Genomic DNA, 25822 nt, shown 5'->3' with positions numbered 1-25822 from the left:
CAATGGTTTCGCCAATAGTGAAAAATTCGGAATCCACTGTCTGCAGTATGACGTAATACCTAGAAAGGCACGTACATCTCTCTGAGTTTTTGGCACAGTCATTCGAGAAATCGCTGCAATTCTCTCTGGGGTCAACCTTCTCCCTTCTTTCGACAATAAGTGACCTAAGTAGGTGACTTCTTGGCAACAATATTGCAGCTTGGAAGGTGACACCTTGTGATGTAAGTCATGTAGATAACGCAATAGCGATACTGTAGCCGTTTTGCAAATAGCTTCCGTATCGGCTGCCACTAATAGGTCGTCAACGTATTGAATCAAAACCGCACCCGTAGGTAACACAAATGCATCCAGTTGACTTTTAAGTGCTTGGCTATAGATTGACGGACTTTCACAATAGCCTTGTGGTGCGCGTTTTAGTCTGAAACTGCGACCACCTAACGAAAATCCGAATAGGTCTCTGCTTTCCTCAGCGATCGGGATGCTAAAGAAGGCATTCTTTAGGTCGATCACCGTGAACCAGGAGGCAGAAGCTGGAATCAGGGTCAACAAAGCCGTTATATCAGGGACCACGGGGAACTGTGGGATCACTATTTTATTCACTTCCCTCAAATCAATTATGAACCGATACACAGGAGGTTTAGATGGATCAGTGCGTTTTAAAATTGGTAGTACAGGACTGTTACACACATTTCCTCGAGTTTCTTCAACGACATCCTTTTTGATCAGGTCGTGTACAATCGCTAATAGCGCTCGTTCTCCCTCAATGGAATTACGATACTGTGGTATACGTGGCAGTCGCACATTTGGTTTTAGTTTGATCATGTAAGGTGGGATGTCCAAGAGCCCCACGTCATTGGGACCTGTGGCCCATAGAGACGCAGGAAGGGAGCTCAATTCCGGTGGGAATTTATCGATCGCCAAGTACATAGGAGAGATTACTCTCCGACCTAATGTAAGCTCCACTCCTTCAGGGGAGCAATACAAAGTCGCATATAACCGTTTTAACAAATCCAAGCCCAAAAGATTCTCACCACAACCAGTAGATAGAATCAATGGAGCCTCCAGCTCACGAGGGCCAATCGTAAGTGGCAAAGGGCTGGAAACAGGATTGCTAACAGGGGCGCCAGAGAATCCAACGGAAACATTTGTTAAGCCGGACAAAGGTGCGCCAGGGAGTTTCGAATGCATGATGGAACTCTTCGTCGCACCAGTGTCTAACAGAAAAGGCTCAACTACACCAGAAGTAGCTACTGCGACGTAAGGCCCACTCTGATGAACCGGAACTGATACTACTCCCTCTCTTTGTCGGTGGCTGTCCTAGTAATGATCGTTTGCAACAGTCCCATGTTCTGTGTAGTAATCGTCCACAGGATATTGTGTAGATCTAACTGACCCCGCATTTCGCTGGTCGAAACAATTATTCGCCTCTCTTGACGTATTAGAGCGCTCAGTTTGATTTTGGGAGGTACCGCGGCCTCTACCTCGAGATGCTTGTTGAGGACCACCACGACTTCCACGTGCCGATATACCATTAAGTCGATCACGCAAAGCCGGGCAATCATATTTTATATGTCCCTCTCTTCTATAATATGCGCACTGATTATACCCAAGTGTAGATCTATAGTCAGAGGAATCAGATCGTGACTGCGCTCTTGAGGACTGTGACTGCGGCCTATACTGCTGTTGCGAATCATTGTGAGTCGAACATGGAGGATACGCTTGTTGCAACAAAACTTTCGTTTTAAGCTCTTTCGTTTTCTTGTCTGAACGATCACTTTCTTCTTTCTCCCTATTTTCATAATATTGAGCCGTTGCTAATATCTGTGCAGTGGTTGAAACAGCCCATGCACTTTCTGAATTTTTCAATTTGTTGCGTAGTTCAGGCAACAAATTCGCTACAAATTTGTCAACAAATAACCGTTGACCTCCCTCCGTACCCATGTCCTGACCACTATGATCAACAAATGCCTCTTCGAACCTCGTAAAGAAATCGGAGACACTCTCATCCTTCTTCTGTTTACAAGCTGCTAATTTATCCCAGTTCACCTTCATCGCCGGCATGATAGTTTTCATGAGTGTAATAATTTTCTGAGGTAAATCTAAAATTAACTGATCAGGCTTAGCCCCACCAACTTGTAATCCATCAGCCGCTAATAGTGCTGCCCAATCGCCACCTAACTCGTTTGCATGATTTGCTTGGCGAATTTTCGCCCAAACCGGTTGCGGTACGACATTACCAAACAGCATGTCGATGTCGGCAAGGTTCATAACAGAAGCGTCCACCAATTGGGATAACTCCTTATAGTAACCAGCCGGATTCTTACGCGGATCTGGCAAAGATTGTTTCACTTGCAAAACTTCGGATCGTTTCCATGGGAGATGTATCCACACTCTTCGGAAGTGCGGTAAAACTGCAGGGTTAGCTTGCGGATCTCCAGGCACCCAAAGTGGCGGAACCTCTCTCATAGGATACTGACCAGGTGCCGCTTTCCAAGTTTCTAGGTCGTTATCAAACGATACTTGAGAAGGCACGGTGGATCTAAATGCTAACAATCGCTCTAAGGCACGTCGTACATCTCCACCTACGATCATACCGTTCGAAAATTGACTCTGAAGCTCAGTCACATTGGGCGGTACGGTATCTAAATCATCATTATACCATTGCTCTCTCAAAAAGTTACACATTTCTTCGAACACGAATCTCTGTGTAGGCTCATTAAACTGAGAAAAAGTGTCGAAGACCACACATGGAGGGTAATTACCAGGATGCCTTATCCACCTATGTGCCATCGTCACTAACGTCTCTCTTTCCCTTCCACCAGGGATTTGACTTCGTCTTTGAGAAGTTTCAGAAACGCTGGGTGGTAGTATCGATCGAGCTAGTGGTGAATAGAGCGTAGCAACAGTATTAGGGATACGGGTACGAGCACAAGGAGAAGAAGGAAAAAGAACAGGGGCGACAATATTAGAAGTGAACGTAGGAACAGCGGAGACAGACGAGACAGTCGAAGTAGCAAAGGCTAGCGGTTGAGGAGGTACAGGCAAAGGTGTAGTAGAAATAGGAACAGGTGGTGAGACAAACGTAGGATTAACAACGGGCTGACCAGCAGCCGCCGGAACAACAGGAGGGACAACAGGAGGAACTACAGGCGGGACTACTGGAGGAACTACAGGGGCTGTAGCACCCTGTGCATAAGGAGGTGGTGAGTTCATGAAATACGTTAACAGGGGATCCTCCTTCGGATCCTCCTCTTTCTTATCAGGACTAGTTTGTAAAACCGGATAACATTTGTCTATCCTCATGTGATGTAATCTAGTGGAAACTTCTATTTCTTTTTCTTCTTTATCTCGCTGACATTGTTGTACAACTTGCATTATTGGAACAAACCCTTCTCTTCGATCCTTTTTAAGCTGTTTGATTTCTTTCTGCTTGGCTTCTTTACGCCACAACCGAAAAGAATCAAACATAGCTGGCCTAGCTTTCCTTTTGAATAATTTGGCTTCAAGATTATCTAAAATCGTAAGTTCAAAACTTCCATGCGGTGGCCAACTAAGGACACCATCCCTTTTCGTGTATCGTACCCAATATTTATTATAAATAATAGGACCCACACCATGTCGACTATAGAGTTCATATATCGGAGTTCCAACCGGAGGTATCGGACACGAGTCCTCCAATCGGGAATCCTTGTTGCAACATTTAAGAAAACCAAGGAGTCCACTATGGCTAGGCATCGTGCACACTAACCTAGTATCAAACTTCAAGGGTTACCGAAGTACTAACTCTTCGTGAAAGACAAAACCCTCGGTTTTTGGCAATTGCAATTGTCAAATAACAACTAAGGACCAACAACTAAGAACCACAAATGCAATGGAACCATGCGATAAAACAAAGCCTTAAAAGGCTACAACAAAGCTCAATGAGCTAGAACAACAACGCTTTAGTAAGCTAACAACAAAGCTTCCAAGAAGCTAGAACAACCACTAAGGACTGGGAGCGACCCACAAATACTTAACTCAGAATTTCAATGGCGTTACCAGGAAGGCCCGTCTATCGTCTCGCTTGTACGTAAGGTCTGCGCCGGGCGTCGGAAACAGGTCGACAGTCAGGGCATCGGTCCGTCGCAGCCGTCAGGAGGCGGGAATCTTCGCGGGAAAAATCTTCGGACCACTTATTTCGACAACAGGATCGATGAAGCGGGGTGCACCTTTTCCTCGGAGATTTCACACGAAGTTCCTCGCAATCGTCAGGTTTTGGACCGGTACCGCCGATGTCGAGCCCCACGTTGGGCGCCAACTGAAGGACTGGGTTATTTAAGGCCCAGCGGTGCCAGGGAACAACACCTATAACCTTCGTGGGATACCTGTTTTGGCGCACTAAAGACAGAGACACGGGACACTTCCTTCGGCGTCAAAGATCAGAGTTTATTACTGCAGGGAGGCAAAAGTCACTAGAAGTACAACAGCGTGTAGGTTCTACGAGTCTGCTTCTCCACTTGCATATGTGAGTCGCTCTCCTTTATACAAGATTCTGCCATTGCACAATATGTGAACAATAGGTTACAACCCAGTTCCTATAATAAACATCAAAAGGTCGCTTTCATGTTTTCAGAACCCCGGAACATAATCACAGTAACATCAATGGTTCCCAACTGTAAAAGCACATCTTCCCACCATTAGGCACATCCCACTAGAGTTGTAAAATCAGCAAGAAGAGAGACAAGAACAGCTGCTAGGAAGTCAGACACATATAGAATAAAAGAGTGTGGGGGTAATATTGGAAACATGATCGAAGGATCAAGGAGCTTGGTCCCAGCACGTGCACGGCTGAAACAATAGGCCGGCACGGCACGATTACCCTCAAGCTGAGCCATTTGCCTCTGCAGTGTCATTCCTCCGGTCATAAAGACGCATGAAAGGAATATGCGTCTCCCGCAAGGCTTGGGAACTAGAAGGTCAGGAGGCGAACAGTTGCCTGCTTGCTGACTACGTGAGGGCAAGAAACAAAATGGATGCCGTACCTAAAATGGAACCCGAGGGTTCAGATGAAGAAACACGTAATTTAGGCGAACCCTATCAGTTTGTGTAGCGAAAACGCGTACACTGCCCGAGCTTGCCATTTACGGTTCGTAGATACCAAACACGTCCATATTTGGTCATGCCCACAACACCGTATCGATTTTTACGGAACCTCACATGGGTTAATATTGCTGCTGCTGATGGCAGACAAGTTGGTGGTGCTAAACCCGAACCTTTAGTGGCAGACCTCCCTGGTAGGATAATTACTTACATGAAGACTTTGATGCCTGCGATGCGAGTGAATTGGGACAAATTGTCTGCGTGTAAGCAGAAGAAAGATGAGACTGTGTCTGATTTCTTCACCAGGTTCGAAGAAACGTTTATCGACCACAGTGGTCAAGATATGAGTACAGAAGGTGGTCAACGGTTGTTCGTTGACAAGTTTGTGCATAATTTGCTTCCCGAGTTGAGTAAGAAATTAAAAGATTCAGAAAGTTCGTGGGCCGTTTCCTCCTCAGCACAGATATTGGCTACTGCCAAGTATTACGAAAATCGAGATAAAGATGAGAAAGATAGAGCAGACAAGAAAACGAAAGAGTTAAAAACAAAGGTTTTTTTACAGCAGGCGTACCCGCCTCGTAGTGGTCAGAGTAACTATCAGCAGCCTCAGCAGTTTCAGAGAAACATGCAAAGGACCGAATATCCTCAACAACGCTTTCCTGTAGGCCCTAATCAGTGTGCATATTGTAAAGAGGAGGACCATTTTAAAAGTAGTTGCCCTGCTCTGCAACAGCGTATGAATGGTGTTTCTAGTGCACGAGGTCGAGGTACTCCACAAGCGCCTAGAGGTAGAGGACGTGGAAATTTCCTGCAGAACAGGCGATCTTTTCTGCCACAGAACCCAATGAACAGTTTTGATCAGCAGAATAACGCGTCTCGTAGGACGCCTCAGTACTATGCTGATGACTACTATGCAGAAGATGAGAATATGGAAGGTAATGATTGCTAGGACAGCCATATACAAAGAGAGGGAGTTGTTTCAGTTCCAGTAGATCAGAGTGGACCTTATGTTGAGGTGATTACATCAGGTGTGTCAGAGCCTTTTCTGTTGGATACTGGTGCTACAAAGAGTTCTATTATACACTCTAAACTCCCTGGCGCACCTTTGTATGGCGAAATGAATGTTTCAGTAGGTTTTTCTGGCGCCCCGGTTAGGAACCCGATTTCTAGTCCTATGTCCCTTTCTGTTGGACCTTGTGAATTAGAAGCACCCCTTATTCTGACAACAGGTTGTGGTGAAAACTTGTTAGGATTGGATCTGTTGAAAAGATTGTATGCGGCATTGTATTGTTCTCCTTCAGGAGTGCAACTTAGACTAGGTAAGAAAGTGGTCTCCCCAATGTATTTGTCAAAGGATAAACTTCCGACAGAGTTGTCGCTTCTTCCGGATATTCTTTGGGCTACTAGTCCTAATGATGTGGGTCTTTTGGAAATACCGCCTTATGTTGTGACATTGAAAGCCAATGTTAAAATGCCACGAATTCCCCAATATAAAATATCTAGTGAAGGTAAAAAAGCGTTGCTAGCGATCATTTATAATTTGATTGAAAAAGATGTAATTGAAGAGACAAGAGGCAACGTTTGCAATAGTCCTGTTCTGCCTGTTTTGAAGCGTACTGACCCTTCTCAGCCACCCGTTTACAGATTTGTGATTGATCTTAGAGAAGTAAACGAAATCGTTGTGCCACAATTCCCAGTTGTCCCTGATATCACTGCCCTATTGACTATGATTCCAGCTTCTGCGACTTGGTTCGCGGTGATCGACTTGAAGAATGCGTTCTTCAGCATCCCGATTGCCGAGGAGAGTAGGGATATTTTCGGCTTCAGTTTAGGAGGTCGAAGCTTCCGCTTCAAACGCGCTCCCCAGGGCTACTGTAAAAGTCCATCAACATATAGTCAAGCTCTAAAAACACAGCTTGATACGATTGTTTTACCTGATGGCGCTACACTTATTCAGTACGTTGATGATTTGCTTGTTGCTGCAGATACTGAGAAAATCTGTAAAGAAGCCACGTTGTCGTTGTTGCGTCATTTGTCTGATTTACATCACAAAGTGTCCCTTTCCAAATTGCAATATTGTCAACAAGAAGTGACCTACTTAGGTCATCTCTTATCGAAGGAGGGAAGGAAACTGACGCCAGAAAGAATTCAGGCAATTGCAAAATTAAGCAGGCCAAGGACACAGAGAGAAGTGCGTGCTTTCTTGGGCATTACATCATATTGCAGACAATGGATACCGAATTTTTCTTTGTTGGCCAAACCTTTGGTGGCATTAACTTGTTAAGATACACCGCATCCCCTCCCATGGTCTGAAGAGTGTCAGAAAAGTTTTTCCGAATTGCGCAATGCATTATGTTCGGCTCCTGTGTTGGGTACCCCCGACTACAGTAAACCCTTTACATTGTATGTCCATGAGAAAGAAGGTTGTGGATTGTCAGTGTTGACACAGTTGTTCGGAAACAAGCAGCGTCCATGCGCGTATTTTTCGTCAACTTTGGACCCGGTCGCTAAAGCTTTGCCAAGTTGCTTAAGAGCCACAGCGGCAGCAGCTACTTCTATTCGGCAGTCTGCGGGTTTAGTGATGAATAATACATTGGTTGTGATGGTTCCACATGCAGTGGACACGTTGTTAAATAGGACCAAGACACAGCACTTAACTAGTGCTCGATTGTCAGGTTATGAGTTGACACTTTTAGCAAGTCATGTACACATAAAGAGATGCAACACGTTGAATCCAGCTACGTTGTTGCCAATTGTAACAGAGACAGATGCTTCTGAACAGCATGATTGTTTTCTCAGAACAGATGAAGAAACTAAAGGGAGAGTAGACCTTCAGGACACTCCTCTTGCGAAGTGTGATGGTACCTTATGGGTGGATGGTTCATGCTTCAAGCTTCCGAATGGTGATACGACTGCAGCATATGCTGTTACGACTTTGCATACAATTGTTGAAGCTGCACGTGTCCCACATAATTCAGCTCAAGCAGCAGAGTTGATTGCACTTACAAGAGCGTGTGTGTTATCAAAAGGAATGAAAGTGACCATATATACTGACAGCCAGTATGCATTCGGTGTGGCCCATAGTTTTGGACGATTGTGGAAAGAACGTGGATTTCTGACTTCGCATGGAGCTAAGATACAACATGGTCAGTTGGTGAATGAGCTTCTTGAGTCACTTACGTTGCCCCTGCAAGTTGCGATTGTGAAATACAGTGCACACAAGAAGGTGACTGATGATGTTGGTCGTGGAAATGCATTTGCTGATGAAGTCGCAAAAGAAACAGCGAGGGATGTGATGAGCCGAATGTATGTTGCAGGCCCTGCGAGATGGGTTGTGACATTGGAATGTGTGAAGTCACGATAGAGAGTGTGAAGTCTATTCAAGCTGAAGCTAGAGAGAAAGAGTTGAATGTGTGGAGAGAGAGTACGGGTAAAATGGATGCGAATGGTTGTTGGGTTGAATTGTCAGAGCATCAGCGATGGTTGTTACCCAATGCGTATGTGCTTGCAGTGGTTACAATGGCCCATGGAATGGCTCACATCAGTGTGAAAGGGATTTGTAAGTTGTTGGCTCCAGTATGGCAAAATGCTAGAATCCCAAAATGCGCAGAGAATGAAGTCAAGAATTGCATGGTGTGTCTGAAATACAATCCGGGTAGGAGAACCCCAACTCCAGCTGGTCATTTTGCGCCTCCAACGTATCCGTTCGAGGTTTTTCAGCTAGATTTCATCAATATGGAAAGGTGCAACAATTTGAAATACGTACTCGTTGTTGTTTGTGCCTTTTCAAGATGGGTAGAAGCATACCCCCTGAAGGACAACACTGCCTTATCCACAGCTAAAGCCCTTGTCAAAGAATTTTCCCCTAGGTTTGGATTGCCGAGAATGGTCTGGAGTGACAATGGGAGTGAATTTGTGGGTCGAGTGATGAAGAAAGTATGTGAAGGGCTAGGCATCCAACAGAAATTCCACGCTGGAAATCACCCCCAATCAGCTGGACTAGTAGAGTGCTACAATGGCACATTAAAACTAAAATTGGCCAAAATCCAAGTGAGCTCTGGTCTTAAATGGCCTGACGCCCTGCCTTTAGCACTCCTATCAACAAGAATGACTCTGCATTCGCGAGTGGGACTTAGTCCCTATGAAATAGTGTTCGGCCGTCCGGCCAACATATGGGGAGTGCCAAGGCCGACAAAATTCAGTGAGATCGAACACCCTGTACTGCTTGACTATTTGTACGAATTGACGGCTAAATTGCGTGTTTTACACCAACAGGTTCACGATACTCTGCCTCAGGTCTCTGAAGCTCCAGGACATCATATCGATCCTGGATCCTGGGTGCTGGTCAAGAATTTCCAGCGAACAATGAATGACCAGCCCCATTGGACCGGCCCCCACCTAGTCCTGCTGTCAACGGGATCCGCCGTGCGAGTGGAAGGCAAAAAGAACTGGATCCACGGCGTACACTGCAAGAGGGTCCCTTTGCCTCTGCCGTACGACCGGTGGGTCCAGGAGGGTGTTGCTGACTCTGAGACTGAGACTGTGCCTCGTTTTCTACCTTTCAGCGATGCACGCATAAAAGGAACAATTTCTGAACAGGAAAGTGCCAAACTTTTACAAGGAGCTGTGCCACCGTCAATTCAATTGGACACTGCAGAGCCATGAACTGCTGTTTCAAGACCAGACATTACCTGGAAAAAGACGCTATAACCTGAGGCCGAGAGATATGGACTAATACATTTTTCTTTCCTTTGCTAAATTTAAAAGTGCAGCTCTCCCATCTGAGAAACTTTTTTATTTTTGTTTTTCGAACCACCATCCGGGTTCAGCTGTAGGGTCGCGGTTGCACAAGTCTTTGGCGTGCAGCTGAAGACGTTAGGTCGACAGTTCTGGTTGATCTAAGGGAGTTGCCCTGGACTGACTGAAGCATTCCTTAGCATAGAACACCCTACCATCGCGAGCAGCTTTTAGAGAGGATGGAGTTTTTCGTGATGGAGAGACCTGCCATAGAGATGAACTTTAAACAAAAATATGTAGAATGATGACCAAGAAACGATTTTTGATATTATGCATTTTCATGTTGTTCAGTGTAATGATGTTTTTAATAGGATATGTTTTATTCTCTTTTCGAATGACATTTGCACCCACTACATCGCCCATACCTCCTCCTACTGTTTCCTCACATTCTTTCCACCCTTTTCCTGAACATGAGTCCGTTAGGAGATCAGAGTTTATTAATAACTCCTTCATTCAGCTTTTGCACCAACACCAACTAGTAATGAACACGACTAACTGTTGGGTGTGTGGTCTTATGCCCCACACAACGGATAAAGGCATCCCTTATCTGGTCCTGCCATTCAGCCACAATGGTTCTGTGTGGGCATACAGAACAATGTTCATCTACGCACATGAAGTCTACCCCCTATGTTCTGTAAAAGACAATCCAAAGAATAGTGCTCTAGTTAAGGGTATAGTAGATATGATTAGGGAAGATACTTCCTACGAGACTATCCCGCGAGATGAGACACTAACATATATTGGATGGAACGTGACCGGATATGGAGTTACTCTGAGTGAAAAACAGCGAGGTAAAAGATCCTCCCCGATTTGGATTGTACCCCATCAGGGTCACCTATGTCTGCAAGGTAATGGCAAGAATCCCAGAGCTAAGTTAGGGAAGAGCATCTGCACTGAGACATATGTTTTTGCGTCTCAGACTTCCCCTTCGTTCTTAGCAGCTAAGGGTACCTATTTCATCTGCCATGATAGAGCCTATACATGGTTGCCCCCTAACTTTTCGGGCACATGTTTTGTTTCGTTCCTGTTGCCTCCCACCTACACAGCTGCGGCAGATTACCACAAGACCAGGATAGTTAGAGGTGTCTTCAGTAAAGAAGACACTGCAGGACAAGAATTTGGAGACTTCATGAAGGGTTTTCTGCCGTTTTGGGGACCCACGGTTAACAGCAGGAACATAAGGCAACTGACGAGGGTGGTTGAATCCACCGTAGATGAAACTGCCGGTGCCCTTAGTAACTTGACTGCTAAGCTCCAGTCGGATCGTCGTATGACCCTTCAGAACAGGGTCGCGTTAGACGTCATACTTGCAGTCCGAGGTGGGGTATGTAGAGTGATCCAATCGAGTTGCTGTGTTTTCATTCCAGATAACGCTCCAACAGTGTTCCAGGCCATTTCCAAACTGCATAAGATTTCCGAATCTATTCATGTGGATAAAGGCGATTGGTCGTTGTTGGGATGGTTCTGGGAACTGATATCCGCCTGGGGATTGAAGATTCTGATGGTCATTGGGATGATCTTAGCCATTCTTTTTCTGTTCTGTCTGTGCGTACAGTGTGCTCCTGCTATATGTGGCTTCTGTGCTACATCGTGTGTAAGGAAACCTGTATCGAGGGACGAGCTAAGTAATAGTATGATGATACAGTAACATCTCAATGATTTTAGGAATACAGACCTGGACTCAGATTAGCATGAGTATAGGTTATTGCCTATGTAAGGGCAAAAGGAGGGCCTGTGGTACTGAAAATGTTGGACCTGTGTCAAAAACATCGTCGTATCATGACGATTTTGGTATCAGCAGACTGAGAATGACGAGTACACTACATACTCCAATTTTTGTCGTATTTGGGCGGCGGAGTCACCATTAAATCAGGGACTCCGTCCTGAACCCTCGGGTTCCATTTTGTATACGGCATCCATTTTGTGGTTGCCCTCACATAGGCCGGGGACTAAGGCCAAAAACGAGCCTGAAGGACACGTTTACCTTTGCTGACTCCTGCACGACCTGGGCAAGCTGACTCCACTGCCCCAGGCAAAACCTGTTCGGTCAGTTCCTCTCCCAGTGGCCGGTCGAGATAGTATCAAGGCACAACATGCCATAACCCCTTCATCGCACACAAACCCTTCCTAATCTTACACACACCTGCCTCTGTTTCTTTCTTTATGACTTGCTTTACGAGGAGGAGGCGCCCGTTTTTATTGGGGTTTCATTGATATCTGATGAAAATACTGGGCCTTGCCGGGTAATTGATTGTGGGCTGACCAAACTGAAATATGGGCTTGTCATCATGACTCTGCTTTTTCTTTGTATTGAAAATATGTGAATGGTCAACTGTAAAATAAGGAATGTTTGCCTGAAGCATAATATTTTGTATAAAAAGAGAAGGCTGGCTTTGTAAGATTGAGCAGTCTCCTGAGAATATACACAGTGTTGTACTTCTAGGACGCCTGTTACTTGGTTGCAGCCAATAAACGCGATCTTTGACTTCACCTAGAAGACTCTGAGTTTCTGTAGTCTGAAACAGGAAGAAACCAAAGTCATAGTGTGTTCCTGGCACCGTTGGTTTCCGGAAAACCCAGTACTTCAAGGTGGGTTGGGTTTGCTCTTCACTTCCCTTAGAGGTCTCTTCAGGTGTCGGCTCTGGATACATCCTGGTCTGGAGGTATATTTCAGCCAGACACAAGACAGATAAGAGGGTGTCGGAGGTGCAGGCTTCGGGGGCTGCTTCAAGGCCCCACCTCCAAGCATTGAAGCTCCATCTTGTGTTTTATTCACTGTCTCATTCTAGAGGACACCACTCACACAACACTTGACTCCACACACACCCCATGTGAGGCAATCACACAGAACACTCTCAGGAATTCAAAGGCTCCAATAAATACTATAGATTTGATTTGCACAATTATGGACAGGGTGAATTGATTTTCAAGTCAACCTATTCTAAACTGAACTTAGGGCCATATTTATGAAAATTGTGGTGCTGCGCAGCACAGGAAGCCACCTTGCTGCGCTGCCCTGCATCACAGGAAAAGGACAGGAATGCACCCTGTATGTATCCAATATGGCATATTCCTGTCCTGTCCACTTGTGCTGGTGCCGTTTTGGCAGCCGGGCACCGATGCAGGCAGCCTTGCACCATGTTGGTGCCGGTGTTGCAGGGAGGGTTGCTCCATAGTTCAAGGGTGCCTGTGTTGCAGGGAGGGTTGCACCATGGTTCAACGGTGCCTGTGTTGCAGGGAGGGTTGCACCATGGTTCAACGGTGCCTGTGTTGCAGGGAGGGTTGCTCCATGGTTCAAGGGTGCCTGTGTTGTAGGCAGGGTTGTTTTTGTGCAGGAAGTGCCACCTTTCTGCCCAAATCCAATCCTCTGAGGTGTTTTCCTCTTTCTGTGTCGTGCAGAATGCATGTATTAGAAGAAGGGTATCCAAAGAGCACCGGGGCTCTCTCTGGTAGGAACGATTCTAAAGTAAATGCAGGGACAGACTCCGGACATTAAATAGAGAGGTGCGGAGCTCTGACAGCAGAGCTATCTCTCAGTCTACGTAGAACAGAGAGGTGCGGAGCTCTTACAGCAGAGCTATCTCTCAGCCTAAGTAGAATAGATAGGTGCGGAGCTCAGACAGCAGAACTATCTCTCAGCCTACGTAGAACAGAGAAGTGCAGAGCTCTGACAGCAGAGCTATCTCTCAGACTACGTAGAACAGAGAGGTGCAGAGCTCTGACAGCAGAGCTATCTCTCAGCCTACGTAGAACAGAAAGGTGCAGAGCTCTGAGAGCAGAGCTATCTCTCGGCCTACGTAGAACAGAGAGGTGCGGAGCTCTGACAGCAGAGCTATCTTTCAGCCTACGTAGAACAGAGAGGTGCAGACCTCTGACAGCAGAACTATCTCTCAGCCAACGAAGAACAGAGAGGTGCAGAGCTCTGACAGCAGAGCTATCGCTCAGCCTACGGAGAACAGAGAGGTGCAGAGCTCTGACAGCAGAGCTATCTCTCAGTATACGTAGAACAGAGAGGTGCAGAGCTCTGACAGCAGAGCTATCTCTCAGCCTACATAGAACAGAGAGGTGCAGACCTCTGACAGCAGAACTATCTCTCAACCTACGAAGAACAGAGAGGGGCAGAGCTTCGACAGCAGAGCTATCTCTCAGGCTACGTAGAACAGAGATGTGCAGAGCTCCGACAGCAGACCTATCTCTCGGCCTACGTAGAACAGAGAGGTGCAGACCTCTGACAGCAGACCTATCTCTCGGCCTACGTAGAACAGAGAGGTGCAGCCTCTTACAGCAGAGCTATCTCTCGGCCTACGTAGAACAGAGAGGTGCAGAGCTCTGACAGCAGAACTATCTCTCAGCCTACGTAGAACAGAGAGGTGCAGAGCTCTGACAGCAGAGCTATCTCTCTGCCTATGTAGGACAGAGAGGAGCAGAGCTCAGACAGCAGAGCTATCGCTCAGTATACGTAGAACAGAGAGGTGCGGAGCTCTGAGAGCAGAGCTCTCTCTCAGTATACGTAGAACAGAGAGGTGCAGAGGTCTGACAGCAGAGCTATCTCTCAGTATACGTAGAACAGAGAGGTGCGGAGCTCTGAGAGCAGAGCTCTCTCTCAGTATACGTAGAACAGAGAGGTGCAGAGCTCTGACAGCAGAGCTCTCTCTCAGCCTACGTACAACAGAGAGGTGCAGAGCTCAGACAGCAGAGCTATCTCTCAGTATACGTAGAACAGAGAGGTGCGGAGCTCTGACAGCAGAGCTCTCTCTCAGTATACGTAGAACAGAGAGGTGCAGAGCTCTGACAGCAGAGCTATCTCTCAGCCTACGTAGAGCAGAGAGGTGCAGAGCTCTGAGAGCAGAGCTATCTCTCAGCCTATGTATAGCAGAGAGGTGCAGAACTCTGAGAGCAGAGCTATCGCTCACGCTACGTACAACAGAGAGGTGCGGAGCTCTGAGAACAGCAGAACTATCTCTCAGCCTACGAAGTACAGAGAGGAGCAGAGCTCCGACAGCAGAGCTATCTCTCAGGCTACATAGAACAGAGAGGAGCAGAGCGCTGACAGCAGAGCTATCTCTCACCCTATGTAGAACAGAGAGGTGCAGAGCTCTGACAGCAGAGCTATCTCTCAGTATACGTAGAACAGAGAGGTGCAGAGCTCTGACAGCAGAGCTCTCTCTCAGTATACGTAGAACAGAGAGGTGCAGAGCTCTGACAGCAGAGCTCTCTCTCAGCCTACGTACAACAGAGAGGTGCAGAGCTCAGACAGCAGAGCTATCTCTCAGCCTACGTAGAGCAGAGAGGTGCAGAGCTCTGAGAGCAGAGCTATCTCTCAGCCTATGTATAGCAGAGAGGTGCAGAACTCTGAGAGCAGAGCTATCGCTCACGCTACGTACAACAGAGAGGTGCGGAGCTCTGAGAACAGCAGAACTATCTCTCAGCCTACGAAGTACAGAGAGGTGCAGAGCTCCGACAGCAGAGCTATCTCTCAGGCTACATAGAACAGAGAGGAGCAGAGCGCTGACAGCAGAGCTATCTCTCACCCTATGTAGAACAGAGAGGTGCAGAGCTCTGACAGCAGAGCTATCTCTCAGTATACGTAGAACAGAGAGGTGCAGAGCTCTGACAGCAGAGCTATCTCTCAGCCTATGTAGAACAGAGAGGTGCAGAGCTCTGACAGCAAAGCTATCTCTCAGACTACATGGAATAGAGAGGTGCAGACCTCTGACAGCAGAGCTATCTCTCAGCTCCGTAGAACAGAGAGGTGCAGAGCTCTGACAGCAAAGCCATCTCTCAGTATACGTAGAACTGAGAGGAGCAGAGCTCTGACAGCAGAGCTATCTCTCGGCCTACGTAGAACAGAGAGGTGCAGACCTCCGACAGCAGAGCTATCTCTCGGCCTACGTAGAACAGAGAGGTGCAGAACTCTGACAGCAGAACTATCTCTCAAGCTACGAAGAACAGAGAGGTGCAGAGTTCCGACAGCAGAGCTATCTCTCAGGCTACGTAGAACAGAGAGGTGCAGAGCTCTGACAGTAGAGATATCTCTCAGCCTACGTAGAACAGAGAGGTGCAGAGCTCTGACAGCAGAGCTATCTCTCGGCCTACGTAGAACAGAGAGGTGCCGAGCTCTGACAGCAGAGCTATCTCTCAGCCTACGTAGAATAGAAATGTGCAGAGCACTGACAGCAGAGCTATCTCTCGGCCTACGTAGAACAGAGATGTCCGAGCTCTGACAGCAGAGCTATCTCTCAGGCTACGTAGAACAGAGAGGTGCAGAGCTCTGACAGCAGAACTATCTCTCAGCCTACGTAGAACAGAGAGGTGCAGAGCACTGACAGCAGAGCTATCTCTCAGCCTACGTAGAACAGAAAGGTGCAGAGCTCTGAGAGCAGAGCTATCTCTCGGCCTACGTAGAACAGAGAGGTGCGGAGCTCTGACAGCAGAGCTATCTTTCAGCCTACGTAGAACAGAGAGGTGCAGACCTCTGACAGCAGAACTATCTCTCGGCCTACGGAGAACAGAGAGGTGCAGAGCTCTGACAGCAGAGCTATCGCTCAGCCTACGGAGAACAGAGAGGTGCAGAGCTCTGACAGCAGAGCTATCTCTCAGTATACGTAGAACAGAGAGGTGCAGAGCTCTGACAGCAGAGCTATCTCTCAGCCTACGGAGAACAGAGAGGTGCAGAGCTCTGACAGCAGAGATATCTCTCAGTATACGTAGAACAGAGAGGTGCAGAGCTCTGAGAGCAGAGCTATCTCTCAGCCTTCATAGAATAGAGAGGTGGGAAGTTCTCAGAGCAGAGCTATCTCTCGGCCTACGGAGAATAGAGAGGTGCAGAGCTCTGACAGTAGAGCTATCTCTCGGCCTACGTACAACAGAGAGGTGCAGAGCTCCGACAGCAGAGCTATCTCTCGGCCTACGTAGAACAGAGAGGTGCAGAGCTCTGACAGCAGAGCTATCTCTTGGCCTACGTAGAACAGAGAGGTGCAGACCTCTGACAGCAGAACTATCTCTCAACCTACGAAGAACAGAGAGGGGCAGAGCTTCGACAGCAGAGCTATCTCTCAGGCTACGTAGAACAGAGATGTGCAGAGCTCTGACAGCAGAGCTATCTCTCGGCCTACGTAGAACAGAGAGGTGCAGAGCTCTGACAGCAGAACTATCTCTCAGCCTACGTAGAACAGAGAGGTGCAGAGCTCTGACAGCAGAGCTATCTCTCAGCCTATGTAGGACAGAGAGGAGCAGAGCTCAGACAGCAGAGCTATCTCTCAGTATACGTAGAACAGAGAGGTGCGGAGCTCTGAGAGCAGAGCTCTCTCTCAGTATACGTAGAACAGAGAGGTGCAGAGCTCTGACAGCAGAGCTCTCTCTCAGCCTACGTACAACAGAGAGATGCAGAGCTCAGACAGCAGAGCTATCTCTCAGTATACGTAGAACAGAGAGGTGCGGAGCTCTGACAGCAGAGCTCTCTCTCAGTATACGTAGAACAGAGAGGTGCAGAGCTCTGACAGCAGAGCTCTCTCTCAGCCTACGTACAACAGAGAGGTGCAGAGCTCAGACAGCAGAGCTATCTCTCAGCCTACGTAGAGCAGAGAGGTGCAGAGCTCTGAGAGCAGAGCTATCTCTCAGCCTATGTATAGCAGAGAGGTGCAGAACTCTGAGAGCAGAGCTATCTCTCACGCTACGTACAACAGAGAGGTGCGGAGCTCTGAGAACAGCAGAACTATCTCTCAGCCTACGAAGTACAGAGAGGTGCAGAGCTCCGACAGCAATGCTATCTCTCAGGCTACATAGAACAGTGAGGAGCAGAGCGCTGACAGCAGAGCTATCTCTCACCCTATGTAGAACAGAGAGGTGCAGAGCTCTGACAGCAGAGCTATCTCTCAGTATACGTAGAACAGAGAGGTGCAGAGCTCTGACAGCAGAGCTATCTCTCAGCCTATGTAGAACAGAGAGGTGCAGAGCTCTGACAGCAAAGCTATCTCTCAGACTACATAGAATAGAGAGGTGCAGACCTCTGACAGCAGAGCTATCTCTCAGCTCCGTAGAACAGAGAGGTGCAGAGCTCTGACAGCAAAGCCATCTCTCAGTATACGTAGAACTGAGAGGAGCAGAGCTCTGACAGCAGAGCTATCTCTCGGCCTACGAAGAACAGAGAGGTGCAGAGCTCCGACAGCAGAGCTATCTCTCAGGCTACGTAGAACAGAGAGGTGCAGAGCTCTGACAGTAGAGATATCTCTCAGCCTACGTAGAACAGAGAGGTGCAGAGCTCTGACAGCAGAGCTATCTCTCGGCCTACGTAGAACAGAGAGGTGCCGAGCTCTGACAGCAGAGCTATCTCTCAGCCTACGTAGAATAGAAAGGTGCAGAGCACTGACAGCAGAGCTATCTCTCGGCCTACGTAGAACAGAGATGTCCGAGCTCTGACAGCAGAGCTATCTCTCAGGCTACGTAGAACAGAGAGGTGCAGAGCTCTGACAGCAGAACTATCTCTCAGCCTACGTAGAACAGAGAGGTGCAGAGCACTGACAGCAGAGCTATCTCTCGGCCTACGTAGAACAGATATGTCCCGAGCTCTTACAACAGAGCTATCTCTCAGCCTAGGTAGAATAGATAGGTGCAGAGCTCTGACAGCAGAACTATCTCTCAGCCTATGTAGAACAGAGAGGTGCAGAGCTCTGACAGCAGAGCTATCTCTCAGTATACGTAGAACAGAGAGGAGCAGAGCTCTGACAGCAGAGCTATCTCTCAGCCTATGTAGAACAGAGAGGTGCAGAGATCTGACAGCAGAGCTATCTCTCAGTATACGTAGAACAGAGAGGTGCGGAGCTCTGACAGCTGAGCTATCTCTCAGTATACGTAGAACAGAGAGGTGCAGAGCTCTGACAGCAGAGCTATCTCTCAGCCTATGTAGAACAGAGAGGTGCAGAGCTCTGACAGCAGAGCTATCTCTCAGCCTACGTAGAACAGAGAGCTGCACAGCTCTGAGAACAGCAGAGCTATCTCTTGGCCTACGTAGAACAGATTGGTGCAAAGCTCAGACAGCAGAGCTATCTCTCAGCCTCCGTAGAACAGAGAGGTGCAGAACTCTGACAGCAGAGCTATCATTCAGCTTACGTAGAACAGAGTGGTACGACGCTCTGAGAGCAGAGCTATCTCTCAGTGTACGTAGAACAGAGAGGTGCAGACCTCAGACAGCAGAGCTATCTCTCAGCCTACGTAGAACAGAGATGTACAGAGCTCTGACAGCAGAGCTATATCTCAGCCTATGTAGAACAGAGAGGTGCAGAGCTCTGACAGCAGAGCCATCTCTCAGTATACGTAGAACAGAGAGGTGCGGAGCTCTGACAGCAGACCTATCTCTCAGTATACATAGAACAGAGAGGTGCAGAGCTCTGACAGCAGAGCTATCTCTCAGTATACGTATAACAGAGAGGAGCAGAGCTCTGACAGCAGAGCTATCTCTCAGTATACATAGAACAGATAGGAGTAGAGCTCTGACAGCAGAGCTATCTCTCGGCCTACGTAGAACAGAGAGGTGCAGACCTCCGGCAGCAGAGCTATCTCTCAGTATACGTATAACAGAGAGGTGCAGAGCTCTGACAGCAGAGCTATCTCTCAGTATACGTAGAACAGAGAGGGCGGAGCTCTGACAGCAGAGCTATCTCTCGGCCTACGTAGAACAGAGAGGTGCAGACCTCTGACAGCCGAACTATCTCTCAGCCTACGAAGAACAGAGAGGTGCAGAGCTCCGACAGCAGAGCTATCTCTCAGGCTACGTAGATTAGAGAGGTGCAGAGCTCTGACAGTAGAGATATCTCTCAGCCTACGTAGAACAGAGAGGTGCAGAGCTCTGACAGCAGAGCTATCTCTCTGCCTACGTAGAACAGAGAGGTGCAGACCTCCGACAGCAGAGCTATCTCTCGGCCTACGTAGAACAGAGATGTCCCGAGCTCTTACAGCAGAGCTATCTCTCAGACTAGGTAGAATAGAGTGGTGCAGAGCTCTGACAGCAGAGCTATCTCTCAGTATACGTAGAACAGAGAGGAGCAGAGCTCTGACAGCAGAGCTATCTCTCGGCCTACGTAGAACAGAGAGGTGCAGAGCTCTCAGAGCAGAGCTATCTCTCAGCCTACGAAGAACAGAGAGGTGCAGAGCTCTGACAGCAGAGCTATCTCTCAGCCTACGAAGAACAGAGAGGTGCAGAGCTCTGACAGCAAAGCCATCTCTCAGTATACGTAGAACTGAGAGGAGCAGAGCTCTGACAGCAGAGCTATCTCTCGGCCTACGTAGAACAGAGAGGTGCAGACCTCTGACAGCCGAACTATCTCTCGGCCTACGAAGAACAGAGAGGTGCAGAGCTCCGACAGCAGAGCTATCTCTCAGGCTACGTAGAACAGAGAGGTGCAGAGCTCTGACAGTAGAGATATCTCTCAGCCTACGTAGAACAGAGAGGTGCAGAGCTCTGACAGCAGAGCTATCTCTCGGCCTACGTAGAACAGAGAGGTGCCGAGCTCTGACAGCAGAGCTATCTCTCAGCCTACGTAGAATAGAAAGGTGCAGAGCACTGACAGCAGAGCTATCTCTCGGCCTACGTAGAACAGAGATGTCCGAGCTCTGACAGCAGAGCTATCTCTCAGGCTACGTAGAACAGAGAGGTGCAGAGCTCTGACAGCAGAACTATCTCTCAGCCTACGTAGAACAGAGAGGTGCAGAGCACTGACAGCAGAGGTATCTCTCGGCCTACGTAGAACAGATATGTCCCGAGCTCTTACAACAGAGCTATCTCTCAGCCTAGGTAGAATAGATAGGTGCAGAGCTCTGACAGCAGAACTATCTCTCAGCCTATGTAGAACAGAGAGGTGCAGAGCTCTGACAGCAGAGCTATCTCTCAGTATACGTAGAACAGAGAGGAGCAGAGCTCTGACAGCAGAGCTATCTCTCAGCCTAAGTAGAACAGAGAGGTGAGGAGCTCAGACAGCAGAGCTATCTCTCAGCCTACGTAGAACAGAGATGTACAGAGCTCTGACAGCAGAGCTATATCTCAGCCTATGTAGAACAGAGAGGTGCAGAGCTCTGACAGCAGAGCCATCTCTCAGTATACGTAGAACAGAGAGGTGCGGAGCTCTGACAGCAGACCTATCTCTCAGTATACATAGAACAGAGAGGTGCAGAGCTCTGACAGCAGAGCTATCTCTCAGTATACGTATAACAGAGAGGAGCAGAGCTCTGACAGCAGAGCTATCTCTCAGTATACATAGAACAGATAGGAGTAGAGCTCTGACAGCAGAGCTATCTCTCGGCCTACATAGAACAGAGAGGTGCGGAGCTCCGACAGCAGAGCTATCTCTCAGTATACGTAGAACAGAGAGGTGCAGAGCTCTGACAGCAGAGCTATCTCTCAGTATACGTAGAACAGAGAGGGCGGAGCTCTGACAGCAGAGCTATCTCTCGGCCTACGTAGAACAGAGAGGTGCAGACCTCTGACAGCCGAACTATCTCTCAGCCTACGAAGAACAGAGAGGTGCAGAGCTCCGACAGCAGAGCTATCTCTCAGGCTACGTAGATTAGAGAGGTGCAGAGCTCTGACAGTAGAGATATCTCTCAGCCTACGTAGAACAGAGAGGTGCAGAGCTCTGACAGCAGAGCTATCTCTCTGCCTACGTAGAACAGAGAGGTGCAGACCTCCGACAGCAGAGCTATCTCTCGGCCTACGTAGAACAGAGATGTCCCGAGCTCTTACAGCAGAGCTATCTCTCAGACTAGGTAGAACAGAGAGGTGCAGAGCTCTGACAGCAGAACTATCTCTCAGCCTACGTAGAACAGAGAGGTGCAGAGCACTGACAGCAGAGGTATCTCTCGGCCTACGTAGAACAGATATGTCCCGAGCTCTTACAACAGAGCTATCTCTCAGCCTAGGTAGAATAGATAGGTGCAGAGCTCTGACAGCAGAACTATCTCTCAGCCTATGTAGAACAGAGAGGTGCAGAGCTCTGACAGCAGAGCTATCTCTCAGTATACGTAGAACAGAGAGGAGCAGAGCTCTGACAGCAGAGCTATCTCTCAGCCTAAGTAGAACAGAGAGGTGAGGAGCTCAGACAGCAGAGCTATCTCTCAGTATACGTAGAACAGAGAGGAGCAGAGCTCTGACAGCAGAGCTATCTCTCAGCCTATGTAGAACAGAGAGGTGCAGACCTCCGACAGCAGAGCTATCTCTCAGTATACGTAGAACAGAGAGGTGCAGAGCTCTGACAGCAGAGCTATCTCTCGGCCTATGTAGAACAGAGAGGAGCAGAGCTCTGACAGCAGAGCTATCTCTCAGTATACGTTGAACAGAGAGGAGCAGAGCTCTGACAGCAGAGCTATCTCTCAGCCTACGGAGAACAGAGAGGTGTAGAGCTCTGACAGCAGAGCGATCTCTCGGCCTACATAGAACAGAGAGATGCAGAGCTCTGACAGCAGAGCTATCTCTCGGCCTACGTAGAACAGAGAGGTGCAGACCTCCGACAGCAGAGGTATCTCTCGGCCTACGTAGAACAGAGATGTCCCGAGCTCTTACAGCAGAGCTATCTCTCAGCCTAGGTAGAATAGATAGGTGCAGAGCTCTGACAGCAGAACTATCTCTCAGCCTATGTAGAACAGAGAGGTGCAGAGCTGTGACAGCAGAGCTATCTCTCAGCCTATGTAGAACAGAGAGGAGCAGAGCTCTGACAGCAGAGCTATCTCTCAGTATACGTAGAACAGAGAGGTGCTGCGCTCTGAGCGAAGAGCTATCTCTCAGCCTACGTAGAAGAGAGAGGTGCTGAGCTCTGACAGCAGAGCTATCTCTCAGCCTAAGTAGAATAGAGAGTTGTGGAGCTCTGACAGCAGAGCTATCTCTCAGCCTACGTACAAGAGAGAGGTGCAGAGCTCTGACAGCAGAGCTATCTCTCAGCCTACGTAGATGAGAGAGGTGAAGAGCTCTGAGAGCAGAGCTATCTCTCAGCCTACGTAGAACAGAGAGCTGCACAGCTCTGAGAACAGCAGAGCTATCTCTCAGCCTACGTAGAACAGAGAGGTGCAAAGCTCAGACAGCAGAGCTATTTCTCAGCCTCCGTAGAACAGAGAGGTGCAGAGCTCTGACAGCAGAGCTATCTCTCAGCCTACGCAGAACAGAGAGGTGCGGAGCTCTGACAGCAGAGCTATCTTGCGTTCTACGTAGAACAGAGAGGTGCAGAGCTGTGACAGCAGAGCTATCTCTCAGCCTACGAAGAACAGAGAGGTGCAGAGCTCTGACAGCAGAGCTATCTCTCAGCCTACGAAGAACAGAGAGGTGCAGAGCTCTGACAGCAGAGCTATCTCTCAGTATACGTAGAACAGAGAGGAGCAGAGCTCTGACAGCAGAGCTATCTCTCGGCCTACGTAGAACAGAGAGGTGCAGAGCTCTCAGAGCAGAGCTATCTCTCAGCCTACGAAGAACAGAGAGGTGCAGAGCTCTGACAGCAGAGCTATCTCTCAGCCTACGAAGAACAGAGAGGTGCAGAGCTCTGACAGCAGAGCTATCTCTCAGTATACGTAGAACAGAGAGGAGCAGAGCTCTGACAGCAGAGCTATCTCTCGGCCTACGTAGAACAGAGAGGTGCAGAGCTCTCAGAGCAGAGCTATCTCTCAGCCTAAGTAGAACAGAGAGGTGCAGAGCTATGAGAGCAGAGCTATCTCTCAGCCTAGGTAGAATAGATAGGTGCAGAGCTCTGACAGCAGAGCTATCTCTCAGCCTAGGTAGAATAGATAGGTGCAGAGCTCTGACAGCAGAGCTATCTCTCAGGCTACATAGAACAGCGAGGTGCAGAGCTCTGACAGCAGAGCTATCTCTCAGTATACGTAGAATAGAGAGGTGCGGAGCTCCGACAGCAGAGCTATCTCTCAGTATACGTAGAACAGAGAGGGGCAGAGCTCTGAGAGCAGAGCTATCTCTCAGCCTCTGTAGAACAGAGAGGTGTGGAGCTCTGACAGCAGAGCTATCTCTCAGCCTACGTAGTACAGAGAGGTGCGTAGCTCTGACAGCAGAGCTATCTCTCAGCCTCTGTAGAACAGAGAGGTGTGGAGCTCTGACAGCAGAGCTATCTCTCAGCCTACGTAGTACAGAGAGGTGCAGAGCTCTGACAGCAGAGCTATCTCTCAGCCTACGTAGTACAGAGAGGTGCAGAGCTCTGACAGCAGAGCTATCTCTCAGCCTACGTAGTACAGAGAGGTGCAGAGCTCTGACAGCAGAGCTATCTCTCAGCCTACGTAGTACAGAGAGGTGCAGAGCTCTGACAGCAGAGCTATCTCTCAGCCTACGTAGTACAGAGAGGTGCAGAGCTCTGACAGCAGAGCTATCTCTCAGGCTACATAGAACAGCGAGGTGCAGAGCTCTGACAGCAGAGCTATCTCTCAGTATACGTAGAATAGAGAGGTGCGGAGCTCCGACAGCAGAGCTATCTCTCAGTATACGTAGAACAGAGAGGGGCAGAGCTCTGAGAGCAGAGCTATCTCTCAGCCTCTGTAGAACAGAGAGGTGTGGAGCTCTGACAGCAGAGCTTTCTCTCAGCCTCTGTAGAACAGAGAGGTGTGGAGCTCTGACAGCAGAGCTATCTCTCAGCCTACGTAGTACAGAGAGGTGCGTAGCTCTGACAGCAGAGCTATCTCTCAGCCTCTGTAGAACAGAGAGGTGTGGAGCTCTTACAGCAGAGCTATCTCTCAGCCTAGGTAGAATAGATAGGTGCAGAGCTCTGACAGCAGAGCTATCTCTCAGTATACGTAGAACAGAGAGGTGCAGACCTCGGACAGCAGAGCTATCTCTCAGCCTACGTAGAACAGAGAGGTGCAGAGCCTCGAGAGCAGAGCTATCTCTCAGCCTACGTAGAACAGAGAGGTGCAGAGCTCTGACAGCAGAGCTATCTCTCAGCCTACGTAGCACAGAGAGGTGCAGACCTCCGACAGCAGAGCTATCTCTCAGCCTACGTAGAAGAGAGAGGTGCAAAGCTCTGAGAGCAGAGCTATCTCTCAGCCTACGTAGAACAGAGAGGTGCAGAGCTCTGACAGCAGAGCTATCTCTCAGCCTACGTAGAATAGAGAGGTGCAGAGCTCTGACAGCAGAGCTATCTCTCAGGCTATGTAGAACAGAGTTTGCAGAGCTCCGACAGCAGAGCTATCTCTCAGGCTATGTAGAACAGAGAGGTGCAGACCTCCGACAGCAGAGCTATCTCTCAGCCTACGGAGAACAGAGAGGAGCAGACCTCCGACAGCAGAGCTATCTCTCAGGCTACGTAGAACAGAGAGGTGCAGACCTCCGACAGCAGAGCTATCTCTCAGGCTACGTAGAATAGGGAGGTGCAGAGCTCTGACAGCAGAGCTATCTCTCAGCCTAAGTAGAACAGAGAGGTGCAGAGCTCTGACAGCAGAGCTATCTCTCAGTATACGTAGAACAGAGAGGTGCGGAGAGGTGTCTTCTCTAGTTAAGGCCTCTTCCATTTGAGAAAAATACCTGAGAAACCGGCTTTAAAAGTGCCCCTCTGCACCATGACAGGGGCTTCTTTCATGACTTAATTCACAAATGTTATTAATGGGTGCCTTTATCACGACATTAACAGAAAAGAGGCGATCATGAAAACATTTCAAGGCATTTTTAAAATATATGTCTGAGCCCCGCCTACGATGTATATTTAGAAATCAATGACGTGATAAGAACTGCTCAGCTCTGTACCTCAGTGTCTGTAGTTTGCAGTTTGGATGTTTGAGGCCTTCACACAACTTCTTCACTCCAGTGTCCCCCAGCTCTCTGTTGCAGCTCAGCTCGAGCTCTGTGAGAGATGTGTTTGTTTCCAGGACCGAGGCGAGGTCTTTGCAGCATGAACCGGTGAGGGAGCAGCCTCCCAACCTGCAGGACAGAAGAGGCATGGAGAGGAGTAAAGCAGAGCACAGACAGGGGCGTCAC

General features: G+C 48.5%; 1 protein-coding gene across 1 annotated transcript in view; it reads right to left on the bottom strand.

Annotated features, from left to right (window-relative positions):
* LOC144805712 (NACHT, LRR and PYD domains-containing protein 12-like) overlaps positions 1 to 25822 on the bottom strand; it is an 878524-nt gene that overhangs the window by 131494 nt on the left and 721208 nt on the right. The window contains exon 12 of the mRNA XM_078672213.1: positions 25592 to 25765. Coding sequence (XP_078528339.1) covers positions 25592 to 25765 — 174 coding nt within the window. The remainder of the gene's footprint in view (positions 1 to 25591; positions 25766 to 25822) is intronic.

The sequence above is a fragment of the Lissotriton helveticus genome, assembly GCF_964261635.1.
Source record: "Lissotriton helveticus chromosome 1_1 unlocalized genomic scaffold, aLisHel1.1 SUPER_1_unloc_2, whole genome shotgun sequence".
Lineage (NCBI taxonomy): Eukaryota > Metazoa > Chordata > Amphibia > Caudata > Salamandridae > Lissotriton > Lissotriton helveticus.
The sequence above is the reverse complement of the archived record's forward strand: the minus strand, read 5'-3'. Positions and strand labels throughout refer to the sequence as shown.